Source organism: Onychomys torridus, chromosome 9 (genome assembly GCF_903995425.1).
Source record: "Onychomys torridus chromosome 9, mOncTor1.1, whole genome shotgun sequence".
In the NCBI taxonomy this organism is placed as follows: Eukaryota; Metazoa; Chordata; class Mammalia; order Rodentia; family Cricetidae; genus Onychomys; species Onychomys torridus.
In genome coordinates, this window is record NC_050451.1 from 8209891 (window position 1) to 8229689 (window position 19799).

General features: G+C 37.0%; 1 protein-coding gene across 2 annotated transcripts in view; it reads left to right on the forward strand.

Annotated features, from left to right (window-relative positions):
• Positions 1-19799, forward strand: part of Wapl (WAPL cohesin release factor) — a 69915-nt gene that overhangs the window by 47445 nt on the left and 2671 nt on the right. For both annotated transcript variants that reach the window (XM_036198964.1, XM_036198965.1), the window contains exons 9-18: positions 535-762; positions 4950-5061; positions 5750-5847; positions 8690-8766; positions 11067-11242; positions 11690-11805; positions 12530-12694; positions 13886-14093; positions 16108-16196; positions 19645-19740. In XM_036198964.1, the coding sequence (XP_036054857.1) occupies positions 535-762; positions 4950-5061; positions 5750-5847; positions 8690-8766; positions 11067-11242; positions 11690-11805; positions 12530-12694; positions 13886-14093; positions 16108-16196; positions 19645-19740 (1365 nt within the window). The remainder of the gene's footprint in view (positions 1-534; positions 763-4949; positions 5062-5749; positions 5848-8689; positions 8767-11066; positions 11243-11689; positions 11806-12529; positions 12695-13885; positions 14094-16107; positions 16197-19644; positions 19741-19799) is intronic.

Here is a 19799-nt window from a genome sequence, read left to right on the forward strand (position 1 = left end):
TACTGATGGAAACTCAGTTGTACTCTACAGAGGGAGAACGTGTTTTGATACAAATTATAAACATATTTATGTTACTATTTTTGAACCAAAAATTGGCATATCTTTATGTTGGAAAGAACATTAAAGGTATATTGTAAAACATACTGTATAATACATAAAACATTCTATAAACTCCTCATCTAGGAAAAGTGTCCAAAGAAATAGGTAGTTGACTTTATATTCTAGTTGAACATTCATTAGAGAAGAATGATGGAGAGGAAAAAAACAACTTTTTTTTTTCTTTTTCTCTTTTTGGTTTTTCGAGACAGGGTTTCTCTGTGTAACAGTCCTTTTAATCAGGGTTTTATTGATCAAATAGATATATTTTCCTAGGATATTTTGGAAGAACAGTGAATCAAACATTTTTAGGGTCTCCAACCAAACCAGCAATAGGAATTTTAGATATTTTAACTTATAAATGTCAGTAATGTCCTTGTTTTCTAAAGTTGTTAGTAATTGCTTTCATAAATATTTCTCTTTTGGCATCTGTTGAAGAATCTGTCCCTCTGTACAGCTGCTCTCATGTACATATTGAGTAGAGATCGTTTGAACATGGATCTTGATAGGGCCAGCCTAGATCTCATGATTCGACTCTTGGAACTGGAACAAGATGCTTCTTCAGCTAAGCTACTGAATGAAAAAGACATGAACAAGATCAAAGAAAAAATTCGAAGACTTTGTGAAACTGTGCACAATAAGCATCTTGATCTAGAAAACATAACGGTGGGTTGTTTCCTTCTATAACAAATGAAGATTACATTCAGAAGTCTGATTAGTCACAGTGACTATGTGGCTTTTGACAAATCATTTTACCTTGTTTACATTACAGCCTTTGTTGACAGTTTTCTAGTAAGATTTAGCTTTGAACATCACTTCCTGTCCTAGTTAGGGTTACTGTTGCTGTGATGAAACACCATGACCAAAGCAACTTGGGGAAGAAAGGGCTTATTTCAGCTTACATTTCCAGGTAGTAGTCCATCCTGAGGGAAGTCAGGGCAGGAACCTGGAGGCAGGAGCTGCTGCAGAGGCCATGGAGGAATGATGCTTACTGGCTTGCTTCTTAAGGCTTCCTCGGCCTGCTTCCTTAGAGAACCCAGGACTTCCCCCATCAGTCACTCATTAAGCAAATGCCCTACAGCCAGATCTTTTCTCAGTTGAGATTCCCTCCTTTCAGATAACTCTATCTTGTGTCAAGTTGGTATAACATTAGCGAGCATACTCCTGAAATCAGTAAACTAGCTCATCTGTATTTGAGCCTTTCCTGGTTTTGGTTTTGCTAGTAAACAGCTGTTTTTCTTGTTACATTTTGCTTAAGCTTTTTCTTTCTCTTCCTTCCCTCTGCAGTTAAGCTGTTAGCAACTGGGATTTTTATTTTTCTCCATTTCAGAAATCAGGATTTGTAAGCAAGCATTCTCTTATTCTAGACTATTTCAGAGTATCTGGAAGCTAAAAGGAGAAATTCCTAGTCACTTACCCTTTTTGGAGCAGTGTCCCTCCCTACTCATTGTAGGATTATGACCAGTGTTTACCTTTATTCTGAGCACAGTTCCCCCAACAGATGATGATAGTCTAATAGTTACAAAGCTGGTAAGATAATTGACCCATGGTTTTGAGGAGAGGAGAAAAGATTATTGTTGTATAACTTGATTTTGTAAGATAAAACCTCTTTTTACTGCCTGCTTAACTGGGAGGACTGCAACATTTGCCACAAAAGTTTACAGACTGTTATGCTAGCACAGTAACTGAAGGGTGTCACTCTATTGAATTATACTGGACTTACTAAGGGGTTCATGGATTCTGAAAAAGATAGTAAATAGGAGCAAAGCCAGCCAGCTTTAAACACATGTCAGGTTCAGAACTCAAATGTGTTCTCTACTTTCTAGAACTGGAAAATCACCACAGTCTGTGTAATACCTTTAGGTTGATTTGGAAGTGGGGCAGTATTATACTGCATTTAAAACTAGTAATTTTCATTCACTCAGCATTTTTGCATCTAATTTTTTAAAATAATTATTAAATTTACTTTCAAAGTATAGGTCTCATTGTGGTATTTTCTTCCATTCTTTGTTTTTATTAGGACATCTTTTCCAGTGTTCTCCCCTGTCCACTAACTCAGTTACCACTCTTAGCCAACCACAAAAATACTTGCATGTCTGTTTATTGCTGCACTGTTGATGATAGCTAAGAAATGGACCTAACCTAGATCTCCAGGAACAGATGAATAAATAAAAATGTGGCCTATATATCAATGTGGAATATAGTCATCCATAAAGGAAAGGTTAATTTTTAACGCTTAAAAATTAAATTGAGGGGCTGGAGAGATGGCTCAGAGGTTAAGAGCACTCACTGACTGCTCTTCCAGAGGTCCTGAGTTCAATTCCCAGCAACCACATGGTGGCTCACAACCATCCATAATGAGATCTGGTGCCCTCTTATGTATACATAATAAATAAATAAATAAATCTTTTTAAAAAAATTAAATTGAACCTAATAATTTTTATTTGCTGTATAATTGAATAAATATATCTTTTTTGTTACTCATATTCAGCATTATAAGTTGAAATATTTGCTGTTAAATGATAATTTTTTAAAAATGAATTTGACTTCTTTTGTTAAATTTGTAAGGGTAAGTAACTAACAGCATGAAACATACTGTGACAGTTTATTAATTAATTTACATAGTTGAAGCCAGAGCACAGGACTGTGTTAAGGTGCTTCTCCTTCAATTCACTGTCAGCTGTTGTTAAATATGGTTGTTTTTAAATTGTACAGTAGGCTTAGAAGTTGCTTTATTTAAAGAATAGCTGCACACACATTGGTTTTGTTACATTTGGGTGTGGCTTATTTTTGTTGCGTGATGTTTTTGTATATTTTAAAGTTCTTTTTTTGTTCTTGTTTTGGGACAGGGTTTGTATGTGTAACCACTGCCCTGGTTGTCCTGGAGCTCCCTCTCTAGACCAGGCTGGCCTCAAACTCACAGAGATTCACCTGTCTCTGCCTCCTGATTGCTGGGATTAAAGGCGTGCACCACCACTGCCTGGCTAGTTTAAAGTTTTTCCATTCTATTTTTTTTTTTTTTTAATAATAAAATTTATAGCCAGGTGTAGTAGTGCACACTTTTAATCTCAGCGCTTGGGAGGCAGAGGCAGTCAGATCCCTGAGTTCAAAGTGATCCTGGTCTACAAAGCAGGTTCCAGAATAGCTAGGGCAACACAGAGAAACCCTGTCTCCCAAAAAAAAAAATTAAAAAATGCTTTAACTTCTTTTGAATATATTTGCTCTGTTGATAAGACATGAAGATAACAATAGTGTAGAGTTTTAAACAATGGATAACTGAATGTTAACAGAATAGTCTTATTAGTGATTTTTGCTTTAGGATTATTTTAGTTTTCAAATAAAAATGGTTAAAATAGGCTGTTTTTGAATGGCAGCTTATGATATGATAAATATAGTCTAAAATACAGAGTTTTTACTAATGTAAAATTTTTATAGTCTTTTTTAAAGATTGTAGCATTAGGCCTCAGCTTTGCTGTAAGTCACATGAGCTAATAAATTTGGTCATTAAATTACCCTTTGGAGGACCTAGAATGAGAAATGAACCCAATTCAATAATTTTCTTGTATTGAATTCTAATTCTTATTTTCTCTAGCAAAATTTTTCTTTGTTTCCGAAGAACTTATTAAAATATTTAGGTCCTTCTTAATTTTTTAATGCTGAGATTCTCATTGGTAAAACCTGTTTTATTTTGTGAAATGTATATTCAATTTCAAATATAATACATACCAAGGTGAAAATTTTCCTCTTCAAAGTATGTAAGTTCAGATTGTGGTTAGGGGTCGGACAGAAACGTCTTTCCTGTCTTTGCTAATTATTCCCCTAAACACTCCCTCCCCCTCCTTTTTTTTAAATGAGTAGTTCATTGGTACATTGCAAGGGGGTTAGCAGGCTGAATAGTAAGTAACTAAATCAGTTCCTCCAGCCCTGCTGATTATTTCTTCTTTTAGGCTAAACTATATTACACCAACAACTAGATTACTCTGTTGGGAAGTGGCTTTAGGCTTTAAGTCCATAGACTGATGAAGGAAAATGCTAACCTAGTTAGCTGTAAATGTGGTTCTTGTTTGTGCACCATCTAGTGCTGGTTCTGGATGTGACTACAAGGAATCTTCTCACTGCTAAATAATCCTGTAGTACAAAGTTTAAGAAAACTTTGTAGGAAAATAAAAAGTAATGAGCAGAGAACTTGAAGAAAACAATGTGGTTCACTGATAGTGCATGGAAAAATGCTTGTGTTTACTGTATTCAGAAAAAATTCAGAAAAGTGTTACTACTTTGTACCTTCAGGCTATTTAAATTAATGACCACTGAATTTGAACATTTAGGGCCACTGACATTCCCATACTTGTCTCCTTGAAATGTATCTCATTACATTCTTTTTGGTAGGTTAATTCAATATATTTATTTATAATAAAGAATATATTATTTGATTCAGTGATGCCCCATCTGAACCTCTATCCTGCCATTATGTATTACTGAAACTAACAAGAAATAGATTTCTTTTAATAAATTTTTTTCCCATAAAAGCAAGCCATATAGTTGAGACACAGTTTCTTCAGTATAGACTATTCTGATAAAATTAGAAGTTAATTTACCTATGAAAGCATTTACTGTTCTGTTTTTTACTTACTACATTTTACTTACTACATTTTAATAAAGACAAATTCCTAAAATTAATGTTTCAGAATTATTCTAGCTAGGAAGTAATGGCACAAACCTTTAATCCCAGCACGTGGAAGGCATGGGCAGGCAAGTCTCTTTGAGTTCTGGGACAGCCAGAGTTCCATGGAGAAGAAAAAAGAAAAAAAAAATTCTACACCTCAGTATTCATTAATGGTATTTCTAATTTTTAGACTGGTCATTTAGCTATGGAGACATTGCTGTCCCTTACTTCCAAACGAGCAGGAGATTGGTTTAAAGAAGAGCTCCGGCTTCTGGGCGGTCTGGATCATATTGTAGATAAAGGTCTGTATACAACACACAACACACAACACACAACACACAACACACAACACACACACACACACACACACACACACACACACACACACACGTTTAGTCCAAACACTTGGGAGGCAGAGGTAGGAGGATCTCTGAGTTTAAGACTGGCCTGGTCAACAGAGCGAGTTCTAGGACAGCCAGGGCTACACAGAGAAACCCTGTCTCTTTTTAAAAACAACAAAAAGGAGACACAGTGACCAAGGCAACTTAGAAGAGGTTTATGGAGGGCTTACAGTTTCAGAGAGTAAGTCCATGATGTGACCATCATGGCAGGGAACATGGAGGCAGACAGATGTGGTGCTAGAGCAGTAGCAAGAGTTCACATGTTGACATATAAGCACTGAGTTTAGACAAGCAAGGAGAGAGGAACTAACTGGGAATGGCCTGAGTATTTTGAAACCTCAAAGCACATATTGGCCTCCTCTGACAAGCCCAAAACTCCTAATTCTTTCTAAACAGCCATTGACCAAGCATCCCAATAGTTGAGCCTATGGGAGCCATTCTCATCCAAACCACTGCACTTAGTATTGAGCGTAAAATGATGTTCGTATTCCAGCATATCCGTAGCATTGTGTAGGTGTCTTTTGATGTTAGCTAAGGAATAATTATTGAAGTTTTATATACTAACTTTTGTCCATTTCTTTTTGCCTAGTAAAAGAGTGTGTGGATCATTTAAGTAGAGATGAGGATGAAGAGAAACTAGTAGCCTCTTTATGGGGAGCAGAGAGATGTTTACGAGTTTTAGAGAGTGTAAGTATGGGAACTTCATGAGGGAATTTTATCTAGTTGTGATTGTGTATGTTTATAACCACCTAATGTTTTTTATACCAGGGAGTTTTACCTTTGTTGCTCTGAAAGGGTTCTTTTCACAGCCATTTGTCAGTAAGTGAGCATCTTACCGTTGTAAGGACGTGTTGTGTTGCTGGACATGGTGATGCATGCTGAGCTCCTAAAATTGGGAGACTTGGGAGGAACGATTAAGAGTTCAAGGCCAGCATGAGCTACAGAGATAAAAACCTGTCTCAAAACAAAAAGCCACTATTTGTATATTGTTTCAAATGAAAGGTGCATATAGGTTTGTTTATATGTACCTGACTTTATAGTTTTCTTAGTACAGAATTCTGTTTCCGGTAAATAAACTAACTTGTTTGTAGAAAGCAGCAGACACAGCCTTGTTTTTGTTTTAGTTAATATGCTTTTGTTTAGTTAGCTTTTGAGTCAGATAGCACAACTGAAAACATTTGACTTCCAAAAATAATACTGTTGGGTGACAGTGAGTATATTTTGTTCTTTGGTGGTTATGAATGACTTAGCCTAGTTCAATGTAGGCTACAATTTTACTGCCAGTGAATTTTAGAATGTATAATTACTAGTTAAGTATTTTGGATAGGTACTTTTTTTTTTTAAGATTTATTTATTTATTATGTACACAGAAGAGGGTGCCAGATCTCATTACAGATGGTTGTGAGCCACCATGTGGGTGCTGGGAATTGAACTTGGGACCTTTGGAAGATCAGTTGGTGCTCTTAACCTCTGAGCCATCTCTCCAGCCTGGCTAGGTACTTTTAAAAACACGGAGGAGCTTTTGGCATATATAAAATTGAAATTGTTTCTTCTTTCTTTTAGGGTGCTGTTAACTAGGCATCACATTATTTATTTAAAATAGTTTAAATGGCTGAGTATGGCAGTGCATACCTTTAATCCCAACACTTGGAAAGCAGAGGCAGGCAGATTTCTGTGAGTTAAAGGCTAATCTGAGCTTCATAGTGAGTTCCAGGATGGCCAAGGCTACGTAGAGAGACCCTGTCTCAAAATAAATGAATGACTGACTGAATGAATAGAAAGAAAGAAAGAAAGAGAAAATATGTACACTAAAAAAATAAAGACAAAATTAAAAATTTTTGTTTTTCAAGACAGGGTTTCTTTGTGTAGCTTTGTTCCTTTCCTGGAACTCACTTGGTAGCCCAGGTTGGCCTCGAACTCACAGAGGTCTGCCTGCCTCTGCCTCCCGAGTGCTGGGATTAAAGGTGTGTGCCACCACCACCCAGCAAAATAAAATATTTGAAATATATTATTTATGAGTTTTAAAGTATCAAGTTTGCATGTTGGAGATTTTTCTGCCTATTTCAAAGTATTTGGCAAATAAGCATAGCAAATAAATAGTGATAACTACATTAATTATGCGTAATTATGACAGTGGTGCCTTAATTTTATGATAAATCAGTAGTTTTTAGTTGGGATCTCACTATGTAACTTTAGCTGACCTGGATGGTCACTTTTGTAGACCAGGATGGCCTTAGACTTAGACAAGCCTGCCTCTGCCTCCTGAGTGCTGGGATTAAGGATGTGTGCTGCATTCTGAGTAGTAGTTCTCTTATTCCAAATACTGACCTTATAGCTTGCACCTATAGGTTGTAGGGGTTAATTAATTCCCTGTGTTAGGGTTTCATAAACTCTGCCGCTCAGTACCCAGTTTTTTACCCAGTAAATTTTAATGTGAACCTAAATATAGTCGCAATATTGAATAGATACATAGAGCAAAAAATTTTAAAATTAAAACCAAGACAGAATCTTAACATTTTGTTTTTGTTTGTTTGTGTTTTTGAGACAGAGTCTCTGTATGTAGTCCTGACTGCCCTAAAACTTGCTTTATAGAGCAGGCTGGCCTCAGACCCACAGAGATCCTCCTGCCTCTGCCTCCTGAGTGCTAGGATAAAAGGTGTGTATCACCATGTCCTTCTATTAAACAGCAATTTTTAAAGTCAGTCATTCCAACAAATATACAATCCAAAGGTATACCAGTTTGATATACAGCAAGGAAACCATTAAAAGATTTGCTATATTTAAGCAAATGACTCGAGACCAGAAAGTCTTGTGAATATTGTAATTAGTAGCATAAAGCAGACTTGTTTCTTAGCTCTTTAAGAACATTTGTTGGTGTGTGGCATGACAACAGGCATGATGCAAAATGTTCATGCTGTGTGTTAGAACCAAGTGAATTCATGAAAGGAGCCATGGGTTAGCATTTCTAGAAACACATTCATTCTACATTTGACTTGGATTAATTTTTGGTACTTCAGAAAATTTCTATGTTGCCAATCTTTGCAGCCCCACATTTAATTACAACTCTGTGAGTTTAAGAAGTTGTATCCTGCCGAACGGTGGTGGTGCATGCCTTTAATCCCAGCACTTGGGAGGCAGAGGCAGGCAGATTTCTGTGAGTTAGAGGCCAGCCTGGTCTCCAAAGTGATTTCCAGGAAAGGCGCAAAGCTACACAGAGAATCCCTGTCTCGAAAAACAAAAACAAAACAAAACAACAAAAAAGTATCCTGCCAGGTGGTGGCGCACAACTTTAATCCCAGCACTGGGGAGGCAAAGGTAGGCAGATCTTTGTGAGTTCAAGGCCAGCCTGGTCTACAATGCCACTTCCAGGAAAGGCTCCAAAAAAAAAAAAAAAAAAAAAAAGTTGTATCCTTAGATGGCAAGATCTATTTAATTTTTTTTTTTATTTTAAGGCATCAGGTAAAGTGTGCTATTATTTATATAAATGAAAATTATGGATTGTCAGTCATTTTATATCCTTGCCTTTTAGGTAACAGTACATAATCCAGAGAATCAAAGCTACTTGATAGCCTATAAAGATTCACAACTCATTATTTCATCAGCTAAGTAAGTTTTTATAAACCTCATTTTTTTAGAACTAAGGAAATGAAATTGCATTCTGTTCCTTCTTAAAATGTGTTATCTGTTGATATTTGTGAATACGTACATTGTAGAGCAAAAGTTAGTAGTACAGATTCTTGAGCTTTGGTAGAATTCAGCTCCTTCATGTTAGCTCTAACCCTGGACAAGTTCTTTATGGGGAAGGCAAGAATTGTGCCTTGCTGCTAGGGTAGTTTTCACAATCAGGTAAATATCTTAACATATCAGATACATTTCTACAGTGTATATGATACATGTATAGATAATAAACATTTGTTAAAACTTTTTAAGGTATATATACAATGTATGTTAATGAGTCAAGTTCTATTTTTAAGGTCTAGAAGAGCATTGCTTAGTGAATGATAAATATATTAGTCCTTTTCTTTGAAGTGGATTGTAACTCCATTTCTGCCCTTATTTATATCTCCTTCTCCAGATCGTTGTGTATTCTCTCTCCTTGTCTAGCCTTCATCACAATTAGGCTAATGTTGTCACCTCTGCTTCTGTGTCTCCAGTCCTGGTTCTGTCTTATTACAGCCGCTGCTTCTTGGTATCGCTGTCCTCGTTTTCACTATCTCTGCCCTAGTTCTCTGGCCTCTATCTTAGCTAGCATTATGCCACTGGGATTTAACTTTCTCTGGGTCTCTGCTTTGAAAAACTCATCTTAAATTGCAATTCTAGATGACCCTTTATTGTCTTTGTAAGAGAGGAACAAATATTTCAGTGTGAATAGTCCAGCTTATCTATGTTTTACCCTCTTATTTGGAGAATTTCAAACTTAGAGAAATGTAGACAAAATGATATGATCAACTTTTATTATTTAGCTTGAATACTGTCTAGGCGAGTCCTGTTTCTATCACCTCATCCTTTCTTATGTTATTTTGAAGCAAATCCAAGTGCTTTATCATCTCCATTTCCTGTTTTGTGTTCCTTTGGTGAATTTTATAGGACATTATTATCCTTAATGCATGTAATCCTTCCTTCCCAAGGATTTTCTTAGAAGTTAAGTCTGTTTCTGATTCCTTTTGGGGGGGGGGGTTGGGGGGTCGTGGTAGTTGTGGTTGATTGATGGGTTTATTGTTGTTTTTGATAGCAGTAGGGATTGAACCTGTGGTTTCAGATACACCAGGCAAGTACTCTATCGTTAAATCTAAGTCCCTGCATTTTTTTGACAAGAGGTATATTTCTGATTTTAAAAGTCCTTTCTTATACTTCTTAATCCCTGAGAATTGCCTTCGTAAGAAGTGTTTAGTATGACAGATTCCATCTCTTGCATAGTATTTTCTGGTGAAATGTTTTTAGAAGTGATGATAAAAGTCAGAATTGAAGTTTGGGAAATAGCACTCACCTGGAGCTTTTTAAGAAAACATCATAGATACTCAGTTTAGTTTCTTACTAATAACAACAGGGAAATTCTCAAACATCAGAAGAATAAATTATTTGGGTTTGATCTTATAAGAACATCTTCTTAACTTAAGAACTGTAGACTATTTAAGAGTTTTATATATAGAATTTCCTCATTATATATTAAGAAACTAGGAATAGATTAAATATGCTATATTTGTCTTTAAGTTTTTTGTGTGGTATGCAGTTCATGAAAAATAATTGACAGTTTACTTGATCTGTGTCACACTTGGGGGGAAATCCTAATAGATTTGAAGGTTTAGAGATTGGGGGGGTGGGGGCTGGAGCAATGACTTAGCAGGTAAAGATTCTCGAGAGTATAGACTTGACCTTTGTTCAACGCCCAGAACCCGTGCAGAAATGAAGGAGCGTATCAACTCCACAAAGTTTTGTTCTGACCCCTGCATGGGTGGTGTGGCATGTTTGAGATATGTATACCATGTGACAGCTCCTGCAAAAGTAACAAGAGCTTGTCTTGTGAGGTTGTTTTGGTTGTTGTGGTAGTAGTTTGATTTGAGATGGGATCTCACTCTTTTGTCCCAGCTAGTAAACTCCTGGGCTAAAGCAATCTTCTAGCCTCAGCTTCCTCTTTAGTGGGGACTCTAGACATGAACCACCACCATACTCAGCATGAATGAATGAACTTTTAACTTTCTTCAGAGAAAATTTAATGATGATCAAATTCATCAAACTTTAACAACTAGTGAGATTATCAGGCATCTGTGATACATTTATTAGACATTAAACATTGTAACTTTCAAAACAGAAAAACCACAAAACCAAAAAACCCTGACTGTTTTTAGGCCCTGGTAAATAGAAACTTATTGTATAACTTTTATTATACCATTGTACTTTCTCTCAAGAGCATTACAGCATTGTGAAGAACTGATTCAGCAGTATAACCGTGCTGAGAACAGCATATGCATCGCAGACAGTAAACCTCTGCCTTACCAGAATGTCACCAACCATGTGGGCAAAGCAGTGGAGGACTGTATGAGGGCTATCATTGGGGTACTGCTCAATTTAACTAACGATAATGGTACGTAATATCTTCTTATTGAAAAGTTATATATTGCACATGGGAATAAGCTATTCTGTTTATGATACAATGATTTTTGATGTTCCATTACATAATTGACTTACTCTATAGTCAAAAGCTACTTTTAGGAATTGATTCTTAGAGCTACCTAGTAAATAAGCTTTGAAATATCAAAGCCACATATTTCAGTAAAGGAATAGTCAATTAATTTAAAATTAATACTTCTTTTTGTGGCTGTGTATGGTGGGCAGCATACCTACAGTCCTAGTGCTTAGGGAGGCTAAGGCAAGAGGGGTGCCAAAGGTTGAGGCCATGGGCTACAGAGCAGGTACCAGGTCAAGCAGGATTAGAGTAAAACCAGGACTCGGGAAAAGAAAACAAAAACCAACAACAGAAAATGGTTTTAAGTGTGGTGATTGGTGTCACAGGAAGATTTTTTTGTTTCAGAGTGGGGCAGCACGAAGACAGGAGAACAAGATGGACTTATAGGCACAGCCATGAACTGTGTTCTTCAGGTTCCCAAGTACCTACCTCAGGAGCAGAGATTCGATATTCGCGTGCTGGTGAGACCAAGTGCCACTTGGTGTTTCATTTTGTCTTTAGAGGAGAACACTTCATTTTAGTTTGGGTTTAAGAAGCAGTTGTTTAATATATTCTGGGTTAGACTGGAGAGATGGCTGTTCTAGAGATTCTGAGTTCAATTCCCAGCAACCATATAATGGCTCACCACCATCTATGATGAGATCTGGTGCCCTCTTCTAGCATGCACATAGAATAATGTATACACAATAAATAAATATAAATTGTGTGTGTGTGTGTGAGTGTGTGTGTGTGTGTGTGTGTGTGTGTGTGTGTGTGTGTGTGTGTGTGTTCTGGGTTGTTTTGATGGATCCTTATGAACATACTTCTCCATATTTTTCTATCTTACAAAGCCTCCTTTATAAAAATAAAGATTTAAACTGAAAATGGTAGCTAATAACTGAGGAGCTAAGTGTGGCTCATGTCCCTAACCCTAGCACTTTGAATGGTGGACTAAGAGAATGGCCATGAGTCAGGGCCAGCCTGGACTATAGAAAGCAACAAAATAGTTTCTCTGCTGCCCACCCAAGCCAGCTGAAAGACTCTTTTGGAAAGAACAGTACTCTCTGCACAGTGTTTTTGAACAGGTTTACAGATGGGAAAAAAATGCTGTTTAATGTTTCACTTGACAGTAAAAGTTTAAAAAAATTACATGTTATATTCATTAAGTTCTTGTTTGTGACAGTTATATTTTTTAATATTTTATAGGGATTGGGTCTACTGATAAATCTGGTGGAGTATAGTGCCCGGAATCGACACTGCCTTGTAAACATGGAAACATCCTGTTCTTTTGATTCTTCCTTCTCTACTGGAGAAGGAGATCAGAGTTTAAGGCTAGCTGGACAAGTTCATGCTGTTCAGGCATTAGTACAGGTGAGAAGCAGTGACAAAATTACATATATGTAACTTCTGCAGGGTCCACTGTTCACTCAGAAATTAAAAAAGTCAACTGACTTCTTCAGTCTTGGTTCCCTGGCACAGTCCTAGGACCTCTGGGATTCTTGATCCGGTTTTGAGCACTGCTCTTTTGTTTTCTCTGGGTTATTATCTTATATATACTGTCTTCAAAGTCTGTTATTTAGCACATCTTGAAGGTCTGCTTAGTATTTAATATGGTAATTTTCGTTAATAACTTGTTGCATTTCTCAAATGGTGTGAATGGGTATATTAAGTGCTTTTTGTGTTGAACACAATAACAACAAAAGGAAAATAAAGTAATTGAAGGCAAGGAATTCGGTGGGTTCTCTTGACTAAATGGAATACCTGATAAATAGGAAACCCTTATACTTCTTGTAATAAATAAATAGTCTTATACTTCAATGATAAAAATGCAAATAATGTTAAGATCTAGTTCTTCCTGGGGCCTTTTATATTTTTATATCTTTAATTTCTTGTAAAGAAGTTATGTTGCTTTACCTAGTGCAGTTTAGTTATTGTCTTTCCTACTGGTTAATTTAATATGCATAGGTTTGTTGATTTTTGTTTTTGTTGTTTCATTTTGTTTTGTTTTTTGTCAGAGCTGAGGACCGAACCCAGGGCCTTGTGCTTGCTAGACAAGCGCTCCACCACTGAGCCAAATCCCCAACCCCTTGGGTTTTTTGTTTGTTTTTTTTAATGGTAGTTTTTTATTTTTATTTTTTTCCTCCTTTAGTTTTCTAGGTAGTATTACCTGGATTAAGGACAATTTTGGAGACTTTCACTATTGGAAACAGTACATAAATGGTTACTAGATTCCTTAAATCTTAACAACATTTATATTCCAGTTTTTGGTTTTGGTAAAATGTAAGACAAGCTTTTTTAAAAATCAGATATTCTTATTTAAAGCAAAATATTAGATTATGTACATGTTGGCACTTGATCAATTTTTTAAATAGAATTTCCAACCCTCTCCTTTCTCTAGTGCCTCCCTCTTCTTTATAATTGGGGTGTGTTGTGTGTGTGTGTATATAATAAATACAATCATTTGAAATCATTTAGTATTGCTTGTATGTGTTTAGTGCTGATCTTAGGTCTGACTAACTTATTGTTGTCTTTTTAATGATTTTCAAAAACAATTTTTATCAGCTATTTCTCGAACGAGAGCGAGCAGCACAGTTGGCAGAAAGTAAAACAGATGAGTTGATCAAAGATGCTCCCACCACTCAGCATGATAAGAGTGGAGAGTGGCAAGAAACAAGTGGAGAGATACAGTGGGTGTCAGCTGAAAGGACTGATGGTGCCGAGGAGAAGCAGAAGAAGGAGGAGGAGGACGAAGAACTTGACCTCAATAAAGGCATGTTTATCTTGAGTAGTGGTAGAGCTACCGTGAGAATTATGTTTTTTTCTTAAAAACATTTTTATTCATTTATTGTTATAATTTAACAATGTCTTTATAGTTTAGTTAAACTTTGGTAGTTCATTACTTATAGTAATTCTTCCTATCAGTGAGTATGGTGTGTGTCATTGAGAAATCACTTTTCTTTCTTGATACTTTACCCCCTTTATAAAGAGTAGCAGCTGAGCTGGACATGATAGTGCACATCTGTAATTCCAGCAGTATATAGGCTGAGGCCAAAGGAATGTGAGTTTGAACCATAGTTCTAAGGGGGGAGAGGATTAATTTCTCAGATTTCTCTTTTTTTCAGTCTCTGAAGTATTTTGTTAGACTTTACAGTAGTGGTTCTCAGAGCTTACTTACTTGGTAAAGAAGAGGAATACATACCTAGCTAAAGGCACTTTTTTTTTTCCCCCGAGACAGCTTTGGAGCCTGTCCTGGACTAGCTCTGTAGATCAGGCTGGTAGAGGCACTATTTTTACTAATGAATAATTTATTGACAACCTATTATTTCCAGGAATTATGATACTTTGTTTACATACAAATTCTGCAAAATAGCTATTTGTAACTAGGCCCCCAAGGTTTTATTTTGTGTTTTGTTGTTTAATTTTTCCAGACAGGGTTTCTCTTTAGCCTTGGCTGTCCTGGAACTCTGTAAGTCAGGATGGCCTCAGAGATTCGCCTACCTCTACGTCCTGAGTGCTGGGGTTAAAAGGCGTGTGCCACTACCTCCCAGCTAAGGTTTGAAATGTAGTATGTTCAACTTTTCCACTTAGGAGACTGAGGTTGAGCCTCTTCTCTTTCTGTCAGGCTACTCCTCCCCTAAGTTCTGATACTCCATGAAACTTTTGCTCCTAAGAAACTTAGCTACTAAGGTTTGTCATAGCCTCTTACTAATAGGCCTGTGGTTCAAAGCAGATAAGCTTTGCTAGTTTAGTGCTTATTATAATCATAGTTTTGTTTTAGCAGTCTTATTAAAAAAATGATTGCTTATTGAGATATAATTCATATACTATAAAATTACTCTTTTAAAGTGAATAATGCAATAGCTTAGTATATTCATAGAATTGTGTATCCGTTCTTATTGTCTAATATTGAACTTGTTTTCTTTAGCCCTAAAGAAACTATATATCAGTTGGCAGTCAGCTTCTCCATTTCCTCCTCCACCACCACTGCCAATAGTCATCTACTTACTCTCTCCAACGGTTTACCTGTTTAGGGAATTTCATATAAAAAGAATCGTACACTTTTTTTTTTCTTTAAGGAACTTATTTCAGTTAGATGCAGTTTTTGTTTGTTTGTTTGTTTTTTGTTTTGTTGTGTTTTTGCATTTGGTAGGACTGTGTTCCTTATTTATATAGTGAGACAATATCATTGCATGGTCTTACTAGGCTTTGTGTATCTGTCCATTGCTGAGCATTTGAGCTGTTTCTACTTTCTAGCTGGTACAGTGAGACTGTTTTCCAGTGTGGTAGCAGCAGCCCATCAGCAGTGTGTGAGGGTTCCAGCTTTCTCACACCTTCGAGGCCCCCTTGAAGGTGGTTTTCATAGAGGTTTTGGTTGACGTTAAAGTCTGTCTCATTTGCACTCTGAAGACACTATGTGGAGCGTTTTCATTTGTTTATGGTCTTGGTGTCTTTGAAGAAATGGTGTATTCAGATCTCTTGCCTACTTTGTAATGGTTATTCATCTTGTCATTAAATTGAAAGCCTTCTTTATGTATTCTGAACATCTTATCAGATAAATGATTGTGTACTTCCACTTTGTTAGTGGTGTCTTTTTAAAACCAATCTTTAAGTATGTTACAGTTTAGTTCTTACATTTAGATCCCTATTGAGTTTTTATTAATTTGGGATACTGGGTTGTCCAGGCATTACATTTAGTAGCTTTTAAGGTAATAACAGAATAATTGAAGGTGCAGAGTTTGTATCAGTTGATACACTGTTAAAACTCTTTATTTAACTGTTCTCAGCCCTTCAACATGCTGGCAAACACATGGAGGATTGCATCGTGGCCTCCTACACAGCCTTGCTTCTTGGGTGTCTCTGCCAGGAAAGTCCGGTAAGTAAATAGTTCAGAAATGTATCTTTAAGAGATTGTTGTGCAACAGCTTCATGCCATTACCTGATATATTTATTTACTTTAAAAAATTTCCCCATTCATAATATACTTTTTATTTCAGAAGAGATTTTGACTAATCATGAGGTTATTTAAACAATTTTATTTAATTCCCTGTGGGAAAAAAGTGTCAAGACTATGGCTAACTTTCTAGTGGTTTCCTTTAAAAAAATTTTTTTTGAGCTGAGGATCGAACCAGCGCTCTACCACTGAGCTAAATTCCCAACCCTTAAAACTTTCCTTAATACATTGAATATCTTTATTTCCTTTCCAATACAGGCTTTATAGTAAGATTTGAGATGGGGTGAATTGTTGGTCTTCATCGCTTTTTTTTTTTTTTTTTGAGACAGGGTTTCTCTGTAGCTTTGGTTCCTGTCCTGGACTAGTTCTGTAGACCAGGCTGGCCTCGAACTCACAGAGATCCACCTGCCTCTGCCTCCCGAGTGCTGGCAGTAAAGGTGTGCGCCACCAACGCCCGGCCTCATTGCTTTTTTAAAAACTGATAGGCCCTTGAGAGTCAAACTGCTGAAAATATTAAAAAGCGAGCTAGTGGATTCCGGGTTGTAGCTCCATTACTAAAGTGCTCACTTAGTATACTAGGGTGTAGCCCCTAGTGCTTCCTGAAGTGCTCATGGCAGTATATGCCTGGAATCCCAGGACTTGAGAGATGAAGGCAGGAGCTTAGAGCCTCAGAACAAACAAATAAAAAACCAAAATCTAACAGGAATGCTTTTTTTTTTTGGGGGGGGGGGAGTTGAGGGTTGAACCCAGGGCCTTGCGCTTGCTAAGCAAGCACTCTACCACTGAGCTAAATCCCCAACCCCAGGAATGCTTTTAATGTCATTTTAAAAAAAAGGTTTGTGGGATGTTAAAGACTTTCAAATAGTTGTTGAGCTTTTCAAGATACATTCTAAATTTAGAATGCATTAGGTGTAACAGGAAAGTTCTTGGCATGGATGAATGAGCTGCTGCTATTACCTGTAGTAGAAGTAAAAGAAGGGCTAGTGTAGAACATGTGCTCAGTTGGCTGAGTCCCTCTGAACCAATTTCAGGCTAGGAAAATGGGATTACCATTAGTAGATTAAGTTCATCAGGAATTACTTACGAGAAATACAGCTGTCTGTATAATTAAACGATCGCACAAAAGTGGAGGTGATAGCTATTGGACAGTCTGTTGCCACTGGAAAAATAAATATGACCTTAAGTCACCGTGAATGCTTTCTTTGAAATATGTGGTGGCACAAGTGGACCAAGTGAAAGCTCAGGAGTTACCCTAATTTCTTTACAGTTGTAAGTATTGTATGACTGTACTGAAATGTAGATCTTGAAGTTCTGTTAGTCTGATGGGTGGCCATCATTATGGGTGCCTGTAGTTTTCTTGTCCCTAAAAAGGAAGGTTCTGAATTTGTGAACAATATTGTGGATTCTTAGAACTACAGGGTGATGTATATGTTGCTTTGGTGATCCTTATAATTAGAAAACTAGATGCTACCACGAATATAAAATAAATGGTCTTTCCCATTGTGGAAGTCGAAGCGCTATGCAATCAGAATTACATTTGTTCTGTGGCCCTGTGCTTAGGAAGCCCAATAAAGTCTGGTCTCATTTCTGTTGCCCACTCTACCAGTTTGCACCTGGCAATTTGCGGTGGTCAGTCTCCTCACTGCCCTTGTAGGTTCTTGGCCTCTGTATTCTTTGACTCTTGCACAGTGCCACAAGATCTAGCTTTCTTTGGAGCTCTTGCTAATTACCTGACTTCTCTGTCTTTGGCTTGTCAGCAGCAATGGCATGAATGATGGATTTACTTACTTGTTTAAAATCCCACAGTTAAGCCTGCTTCTTTAGTTCCCAAACCCTGCATCCCTCTTGTATAGGTATTAAGTATCTCAAATAGTCCATGCTATATTTTTCCTTTTGTGCTCCCTGTACTATAAATGTTGTAACTGTTCTTCCCACAGCCACTGTAAATGTTTAGTTCTTTAGTGTGTTGAAAAAGGACTTGAACTAATTAAGGCCTTTCATCCACATCATAGGAGCTATTTATTCATTATTAGAAGTATATTTTTTTATTGAGCAATCCGTCAGTTACTACAGCCATTATCCTGTCCACTGTTATGGAAGCTGTTTAAATGTAATGATTGATACTACTTTTGTAGCACATGATTATTTTAGCAGGTTTTTTTTTTTTTTTTTTAAATTAAAAAAATGTATGTGGATGGTTGGATGTCTTTCCTGTGTTGTAGTTTTCTATTATTGTAAAACACCATGACCTAAAGAACTTGGGGATGAAAGGATTTATTTCATCTTACAGCTTAGAGCCCTCCACGAAGGGAAGTCAGCAGAAGCCAGAAAGGAATGCTGCTTACTGGCTTGTTTAGTTTTCTTTCTTACATAACTCAGGGCCTAGGGGTAGTGCTGCCCATGCTGGGTTGGGCCCTACCCTATCAGTCATAAATCAAGAAAATGCCCCATAGGCTTGTCTACGGGTCAGTCTAATGGAAACAATTCCTCAATTGCCGTTCTCTTCCAAGATGACTCTAGTTTGTGGAAAGTTGACAGAAAACTAACCAGCACAATATACATGTATGTCACGTATCATGTATGTGCCTGATGCTTGGAGGCCAGACAGTTACAGACAGTTAGGAATCACTATGATGGGTGCTGGGAATCGAGCCCAAGTTCTCTGGAAAAAACAGCCCGTTTCTTCACTGCTGAGCCTTCTCTGTAGTCTCTATTTGGGAGTTTAAACTCCGGGATGTGCCTGCCTCTGCCTCCTGAGTGCTGGGATTATAGGCGTGTGCCACCACTGCCTGGTTAAATTAAGCATTTTTAAACATAATGAAATAGAAATTTTAAATCATGTCATGTAATAGTTTGCTCTTACCAGGTTTTGTGTGTGTATGTGTGTGTGTCCTGCTTTTGCTGATAATCAAGGGAAACTTCACCTCTTCTGGGATTGGCCCATAATTTATCACAAATGATATATTTAAAGATTTAGTTAATTCTTCTGATTTACCTCTATAGCATGGAGAATTTTCTTTGCTCTGTTTTATAAACAGCTCTGTGAGTATTCTCTGTCTACACATTTAACAGTGCAGTTTATTTCAACCATTTTTCTCTTTACAGTTCCAAAAATAAATATTCACAGATAGTCCTTTGTAGCTTTTGCTAGCTTTACTTTACATTTCTTTCTGTGGGTAGGGTGGTGTAGAGTAGGAAGTGGACCCGAATGTGCCTGCACATAGTCAAGTGAATGTGGAATGGATGCAACTCAGGAGTTCTGGGGTTCTTGTAGATGTTTACCGTAAGATACATAGCAGGCCAACAACATTGGGTGGGTTATAGTGTCTTTTTCTGCCAGATGACTGACGTTTTTAATCTGTTTCCTCAGATCAATGTAACTACAGTGAGAGAATACCTTCCAGAAGGAGATTTCTCTATAATGACAGAGATGCTTAAAAAATTCTTAAGCTTCATGAATCTTACTGTAAGTAACTTTTATTGCATATTGCAGTTTATATGAGTTTTTTATTATCCAGACAAAAC